The 8,723-nt window shown below is 44.3% G+C and overlaps 1 protein-coding gene across 1 annotated transcript in view; it reads right to left on the bottom strand.

The window, feature by feature from the left end:
- Nucleotides 1-1,265: 1,265 nt before the first annotated feature.
- Nucleotides 1,266-8,723, bottom strand: part of SARC_05440 (hypothetical protein) — a gene marked incomplete at its 3' end in the record, with an annotated part of 8,347 nt that continues 889 nt past the window's right edge. Inside the window, exons 2-11 of the mRNA XM_014300695.1 lie at nucleotides 7,823-7,957; nucleotides 7,011-7,173; nucleotides 6,547-6,686; nucleotides 5,697-5,937; nucleotides 4,661-4,801; nucleotides 3,853-4,001; nucleotides 3,445-3,634; nucleotides 2,930-3,070; nucleotides 1,973-2,098; nucleotides 1,266-1,442 (exon numbers count right to left, since the gene is read on the bottom strand). Coding sequence (XP_014156170.1) covers nucleotides 1,266-1,442; nucleotides 1,973-2,098; nucleotides 2,930-3,070; nucleotides 3,445-3,634; nucleotides 3,853-4,001; nucleotides 4,661-4,801; nucleotides 5,697-5,937; nucleotides 6,547-6,686; nucleotides 7,011-7,173; nucleotides 7,823-7,957 — 1,603 coding nt within the window. The remainder of the gene's footprint in view (nucleotides 1,443-1,972; nucleotides 2,099-2,929; nucleotides 3,071-3,444; nucleotides 3,635-3,852; nucleotides 4,002-4,660; nucleotides 4,802-5,696; nucleotides 5,938-6,546; nucleotides 6,687-7,010; nucleotides 7,174-7,822; nucleotides 7,958-8,723) is intronic.

The raw sequence follows: 8,723 nt of genomic DNA, 5'->3' as shown, positions 1-8,723 counted from the left end.
ATATATATAAACTATAATATATATATATGCATTATATATATATATATATATACAATATAATATATATATATACATATATATATACACATATATATAAATATATATTCATATATATGTATATATATAGATATAGGTATATATATAGATTATATATATATATATACTATGCGTGGATAGCTTGTGGGAAATGTCGGTGGGACGTCTGTAGGTACACACCTAGCTTTATATTGATGTGCGGACATGCATATGAGATATATCGGTCGATACTCAAGTCGTACCACATTCATGAAGGTGAATATACCCAGGTATGTAACTACAAGAATGCAAAGGGTCCATGTACATGTATGTTACTCAAAAGATCTCTATGAACGTATATTGACCATTCGTATATACACACATCGTCACGAATGGACATGAAAGAAATATCAAAAGGAGTACACCTCTTTATATTTCTATATAGATATATGACTTAATATATCAATTATATACGTGCTGTGTTGATTATGTGCTCAGCACTAGAGCATCAGGCAGAGACTAACCAACGTATATGTATGCACACGCGCGAAAGATGAATGGAAATAGCAATAGACATGAACGCATTGCGGCTTCTATTGCTATGACTACTTCACATGCACAACGCTACACTAACACGGATACTTCTCATCTATACTTGACTCTATTCGGGCAATCTACCGAATCAATGACAACAGGTACACAGGTACCATACAATCCTACATACAGCCACGAAAGAATAACAACACAGTCACACAGGTACCATACAATCCTAAATACAGCCACGAATGAATGACAACACAGTCACACAGGTACCATACAATCCTACATACAGCCACGAATGATTGACAACACAGACACACAGGTACCATACAATCGTACATACAGCCACGAATGAATGACAACACAGTCACACAGGTACCGTACAATCCTACATACAGTCACGAATGAATGACAACACAGTCACACAGGTACCGTACAATCCTACATACAGCCACGAATGATTGACAACACAGACACACAGGTACCATACAATCGTACATACAGCCACGAATGAATGGCAACACAGTCACCCAGGCACCATATAACCCTACATACAGCCATGAATGAATGAATGACAACACAGTCACACAGGTACCATACAATCGTACATACAGCCACGAAAGAATGACAACACAGTCACCCAGACACCATACAATCCTACATACAGCCACGAATGAATGACAACACAGTCACACAGGCACCGTACAATCCTACATACAGGCTGCCCTTCGGATTACGTTCATACCTCCACTGTTCTCCCTGAGTTTGGCGTAGATTTCGGGCAGTAGCTCCTCAGCCTCCTTACTAAGAATGGGGTTGATTGATCGTCCGTATTTGATGTATAACTGCATCTCCTCCTTTGTGTACGGTACATCTGTGACCACATTCTGCGCATAAATGCCATCCGTGAACGTGAATGAATGAATATGCATCAGCAAGTACGATAAACTAAGCCACAGGGACACATACGCCACACTCTCGGAGGATGGAATAAGCCAAACAAGTACTAAAACTCTGCGTATACATCGAGCTAACTAACTAGCGAACAAAAAGAAGATACAGCACTAGTGACTGGCTGACAATTTTTTCTTGGTGACACGCAGTGACATATTCACGAATAAGGATGATGGCACAGCAAGTGATGTCGAATAGAAACCGCATACATATACATATCTATACACAACACACACACACACACACACACACACACACACACATATATATATATGTTGCCGGCGACTCTTTTATCGTGTCACTCATATGCTAATTATCCGAGAGACGAAGTCACAGAAATATGATTCTCAGCGCAAGTACAGATAATCTGTAGTAAGATACAAAGTTGGGTTGGCAAGCAATAATACATCAAAGTGCTAAAAAAGTCAAATAGTAGGCTGGTATTCCAGGTAAGTACGCGTACCCTATTCATACGGTAGTTGATGATGTGGCGTGCGATGTTGTAGTCCTGCACTTCCTCACTCTGGTCCGTGACGACGTAGAACAGATCGAAACGCGACAGAATGGCATTGCTCATCAACACATTGGACTGTGTGGGTCCGAAAGCCAAAACAAAATGTACCGTCAGCTAGTGTTATATGATATTCTGCATTGCTAGCCGGGTTATTGCGATTAATTTAGTCAAATATCATGGGGCTGCTAATGGGCTTATTCTGCAGTCTACCAGGCCAATGAGGAGAAAAGCCTTGTGCCTATGTACCGAACTGCCAATAGGCTTATCCCGTAGTCTACCAGGCCAATGAGAAGAAGAGCCTAGTGTCTTTGTACCGAACTGCCAATAGGCTTATCCTACAGTCTACCAGGCTAATGAAGAGAAGAGCCTAGTGCCTATGTACCGCAGCCTGCGCGCTGTGTCTGTTGTCCATAGACAAGGGTGGGGCAACCATAGCAAGAATGCGGGCAGACCAATGGGTATGCTCTATTTTATCGGGGAATGTAATACAATGCTCGATCTTGCTTCGGTTTGGGAACCGTATGATGTGTACATGGATATGGTTGCAATTGTATTTGAACTAAAGACGATACACTGAGAAGCTGTGTGTACAACGTGGTGTGGTATCTGTCTTGTGAAATTCAAAAAACTAAATTAACTAATAAAACGTGATCCAGAATATAAGTAGTGTCATCCACCAATGTAAATCTACAAATACTTGAATAGTGTGTTTAAATTTCAAGCACCTTTCTCCCCAACGTACTCGCCCATGCCGTTGATTGTACTAGAGAAAACCCCACACGGCAATGGATGTAGACCAACAGCTCTAGACTAAACAACAATCACGTTCACGTTCGTATACACATTTGTTGAAGTCATGCGTATGCACACAAATGCATGCTATTCGACCGTAGCATTTGCACATACCCTTAGCGGCTTTGAGAGATCATATCTACCGCCGATAGGGTTGCACGCGGCAAGGATGGAGGTAGCTGCGTTGAGCGTAGCCTTAATACCCGCCTTCGCAATCGAGATAGTCTGCTGTTCCATTGCCTCGTGGATAGCGACCTGTGTGCATAGAGTGTCAAGATGTCAAAGTGTCAAAGGATGTCTAAGTGTCACAGGTATACAATCGGATGTCCGTGGTATATGGTATGGTGGCTAGGTGCCTGTTTTGGAAAGTGCCATTTGTTGCAATGTGCGTGCTATCACGACATACTGGGGACATGCCAGCTGTACCCGCGAATAAGTGGATTAAATTAAGCACAAACAACCCACAAAAGTAACCAAAACTCAGCACATATCGAGAGTTCACAGACACTCATACACACGCACGCGCACACATCAAATTCCAATGAGACACATAACTGGTCGTAATCTAATAAGGCACACACCCATACATAATCCAAGACACACACATACATAATCCAAAAGACACATACTTGGTCTTTCACATCCATCTTATCGAATTCGTCTATACAGCAGATACCATTATCTGCCAACATCAGCGCTCCGGCCTCTATGCAGAACTCGCCTGTGTCTTCGTCTCGTACCACTGACGCGGTCAAACCCGCAGCGGAAGAAGCTTTTCCTGAGGTGTATACTGCCCTGGGTAAGAACTCGACCACGTACCTGGTAGTATATGGGGTGCATTTTGTATATGCGAATCAGTATTAAGTGATATCCCTATCTTAAAAACTCTAAACCCAACATGTACAAATGCCCTTCAAACATACTTTAACGAGATAAACCCTATCGCCACAGCAGCTGTCACGCCCACAACTCACAACGATGAAAACGTTTAGACTGCATGTCACAAGTCTCACTAACGCATGTCACAATGAACTTACTTGAGGAATTGTGACTTGGCCGTACTCGGGTCACCCACAATACAGCAATTGATATCGCCACGGATGCGCGTGTTCTCCAAGGTGGTCTTGTGCACACCCCCCAGCAGCATCAGCAGGATGCCACGCTTGATGTCCAGATGGCCGAACACCTGCATGAGACACACAGGAAAGCACAGGGGCTGATTCAGATGAAACATGAACACCTGCATGAGACACACAGGGAAGGACAAGGGGCTGATTCAGATGAAACACACGAACACCTGCATGAGACACACAGGGAAGCACAAGGGGCTGATTCTGATTAAACACAATCTACATACGATGCCACAGAGAGGCGAAGACAGTTTGTTAAAGCACACGATCTGTTTGATTCTTTTACAACACAGGCATATGTATGCGCCAATGCCAGCATAGACGATACTTGTGCCAGAAACTGGGACGGTAACGTGGTAAGGTGTGTACGTCAATTGGTTGGTACCAGGCCATACACATCAACGGTAGATTCCTTCAGATGCTTGCAGCGACCCAATCAGCAACTTCTGACAGCCCTAGAATGAATACCATCCTTAGTGTGTCCATCGGGCAGCTCAGACGAGCCTGTGCTTTACGCGTGCATGGCACAGATATACCACCTCTCCCCAGCCCACAGCCTACAGCTAAAACACTCGTACATAACGTGCAGTTATATACGCATCCATACACGCACACATATACATATCATCTACATCCATACAAACACACAAATGCATATCGCATACATCCATACACGCACACATATACATAGCTCATAGTGAAGCACATGGCATACCTTCGGACAGATACTTTCGGTCATGTGCTGGTAGATGCGTGGGTTGTCGTTCATCTTCTTGAGGGTCTCTCGCTCGTCTTCAGTCAACTCTTTGACCAAGTCGTCCAGCGATATGTTGTCTCTGATGTTCACTTTGTTATCCTGTATTCGGCCACGGGGAACAAATCCAAATAAGATCACAAATACAGGAAACGTACAGGCAAATTCAGTCGATTCTCCTCCCCGGACGAGAAGGATCATGTTGTCGCAGCCATTCACTCTGATACACAAGATTTAGCTAAGGGATGACAACTAGTCAGCAGTCTGTGCAGAGTGGCATTGAATCTAGGGACTTCACAGTACGAAGAGATGATATGAGAGACTGAAGAAGCGGGTAATATAACATGAATGTATACACCAAATAGTACCTCCTATTCAACTGATAGCATATCGGATGGCGAAGCCTAAGCCTCATCTCGTGCGGGTGGGATTGGTGTACGGATACTTGCTTCAACCCAAGTATAGCCCTTGCACCGTCACTCACATACACACCCCATATATATATAACTATACCTACAAATTGACACACTCGCATTGAACGGGCGAGTGTGGTTGAGAGCTGCGTTTGACCCACAGATTGCTAGTGTAACCGAAAAGCGCATGATCGGGCCAGATCCCGCCTACCCAGCCGATACAAGCTTCACAAACCATCAGAAGCTTCGGTAACTTCTCGCACACGATTTTAACTGACCAAGATAAAATCGACATTCACACAAACGCACATACCTAGCACGCATACATGCCAAACCAAAAAGACGCATATAGCGTAGGCCCGATCACGCATACTCAGCCGAGACACACGTCAAACACTATCTTTGACGTCTGCACCTCTCAAACAACACAAACCCACAAAGACAAACCGGCTCACACTTATCAACTTCTATATACAACCACACACACACACAGGTACGCCTACAACAAGCTACGCACAAACAAAAAAACGCAGCTATCGCAATACATGCACGCACACACGCACACACACAGCACCTAGACATACTCTCACATCGGACGACTGCACTGTGCACGCCAGAAAGCACATGGTGTAGTCCAAGTCACGCATGCCCAGCATCTTCAGCCCTCGCACACCATCGCTCGCCCCTGCGCCGTCGCCTTTGGTACGGCCACCGCCTCTCATCATGTTGTGCACATTCGGAAGCACAATGTATGCGCCCGTGAAGACCACCTTGTCTCCGGGTTTGGCCTTGTCGACGGCTTCGTGGCGAATAACTATGTTCAGACTGTGATAGGTAGGGGTGGGAGGATGTCAGTGTATGTGTGTATATATGTCAGTGGGTGTGTGTGTATATAGTCAGGAGGTATATATGTCTGTGGGAGGAAAGGGGGGCAGGGTTGCGCCTGACAGTAATGTGTGTGTGTGTTGCAAATAGCTGTGTTTGTATCTGTGCGCGTGACCTGGCGGAATTAACTCAATTGATGATAGGACGAAGGGTGTATCGTGTGAAAGCGTGCTTCGCGTGTAAGTGTGTGCATATATGTTCGTGTGGTGTGTTCGACATTGTTCAGGTTGTGGTGCGGTAAGGTATGTAGTAGTTAACGTATGTCTGTGAATCCACTCGAGTGTTTTTCTTGCGGCGTATGCGTTAACCATTGAGCAGCGATCGCATGACTGTAGTGGTGTGCACGGCTCAACCACGCGTCTGTCTTACGGTAGGTAGCATCATTTGGTCGACAGACATAGGTGGGTAGACATCTCCTTTGCACCTGTGCATAGTCACCCGTGGATATATAAGAAACGATCTGCCCGCACCAGTAGACACTACGCGTACCTACATAAACATCTAATCACACACATGACAACATACACCTACTAGCCTCTCTGTACCTACCTTCTGGGCATACTTCCGGACGGAATCTCGTCCGCATTCTCCTGGATGCGTACCCGCTGCCAGTCCACAAATTGGGATTGTTCCACCACTAACGCGAACGCTAACCGATTGGTACAGTTTTGACTCGAACACATCACCGGCTGTGATAGAGTGAACATGTTGTTAGCAGCGAAACTACAGGGAGTGGCATGGACTGCATAAGGTCATGGCTTGACAGGCTGAGGGAATGTTGAGCTACACCGCACTGAGTGCTATGGTCTTGTGACCACAGAATGTAAAGTGAGTGGACTACTGCTTAAACATTGCACACAGTGTGATGTATCGACAGGCGTTCTTCAATACCAATACGACGCACACTCAGCAATCAGTATATGTGTGGACATACGCATTACTTACGCACTGCACGGTACACAGATCCCGTGTATAAACGTATATGAACACTGAGCAAAGCTTTGAACACCCACCTCAGTGTATCTGAACTGCTGCTCTACATTGTGGATGAGAGTGTCGCATTCGAGGCAGCGGAACGTGGCCATGAACAGTTCCGGTTTGACATCGGACGTGCGCACTACAGTGCCACTGATGGACTCCAGTCGACCCAAAACTTCTGTGTTTAATTCACGCACCCTGCACACGCACGAGCGAATATTCGCATGGTAAGCATGGATTTAGCTTCCGCACTGGGTACATGCATAAGAATAAAAGAATTTTGTACAGGTGCACCTGAACACATAAATCGATCATATGGGTAGCTTTTTGTCAGTTCCGGCATTTATTTTTTGAGGGACGCACCACTATCTGATCCGAGCACACACACACACACACACACACACACACACACACACGCATATATATATATATATATATTGGTTGCAGTTTCCGGGAAACATCTAGCATATAAGAATTACGCCAATTACAGGTACACTGCAAAAATCACAGAGTGTCAAATTGCGCAATCCCGCCAAACCCAGAATAGAAACCAAGTACATTTGCACTAACCATACGCCCGTGTGCACGACATATGCATCGACTTGTACCAACACAATTCTGGCTCAATGCGCGTCTGGATATACCCAAACTCACCCCTCATTCACAAAGGATCAGATAGCCTGTACACATATCTGCCAAATTATAAAGTAATAGACGTACATTTGACTGAGAACTAAACTTTAACCACATACATTGACAAGCAACTGAACGCTAACCACTTAGCTTTGACTAGCAACTAAACGTTGACCACATACACTTGACTAACACCTGAACGTTAACCACTTACATTTTGACCTTGTATACGTCTGGCTGGGAATAGAAACTGACCCAATAGCTCCTCTCCTCGTCATCATCGCCCATGTCCTCGGCTGCGCTCTCTTTAACATATTCCTTCGCCGCAGCATGGATGTAAGGTTGAAATCTAACGCAGTGATACGAGAACACAATGAACCAGAGAGTTGAGTCTTCATGCAGTTCTCAGGACGTTCCGCATATCCCACGAGAGTGCGCATGCTTAGTTACTATATGCATGGGGGTGCGTAGACCAACACTCGGTAAATCCATAGAGCCGTAGATGGATAATCGTGGATAGGTCGTATGTTACATATGAATGGATACCTACAAGCTATCGCGCTTTGTGAGGCTCGTGGATTTGTTCATACGTCTATTGTTCATGGCATATGTACGGCGGTGTCAACGGATCTGCATGCTTGTGTAAGCCGACAGATCGGTAAGTAACGACAGCACACCGGCTATTTTACCCACGCACGTATTTCCAAAACGCCATAGACAAGGCAAGAATCGGTACTCAACGGGTGGGCATGTGCACAAAACTGGATGTGACAGACTTCATGAAGGCATATCTTATGTAAATACGCTAATTTCAATACGTGCCTGTATGTACACACACACACACATAATCATGTATGCGTATGCAAACACATACACTTACACAGACACAAATAGAAATACACACACACAGGCATATATATACATATACATATCTATATATATATATATATATATATATATGTATGTGTGTGTACGTGTGTACATACATACTATACATACATACATATACATATAATACTAATATAACACACACACTACACACTATATATATATAATAGTACTTATACTATATTATTATTCGTCAGTATATATATATATATAATATATATTACTTA

Source organism: Sphaeroforma arctica (assembly GCF_001186125.1).
Source record: "Sphaeroforma arctica JP610 unplaced genomic scaffold supercont1.347, whole genome shotgun sequence".
NCBI classification, from domain to species: Eukaryota; class Ichthyosporea; order Ichthyophonida; genus Sphaeroforma; species Sphaeroforma arctica.
This window is presented reverse-complemented; position numbering and strand designations above follow the sequence as displayed.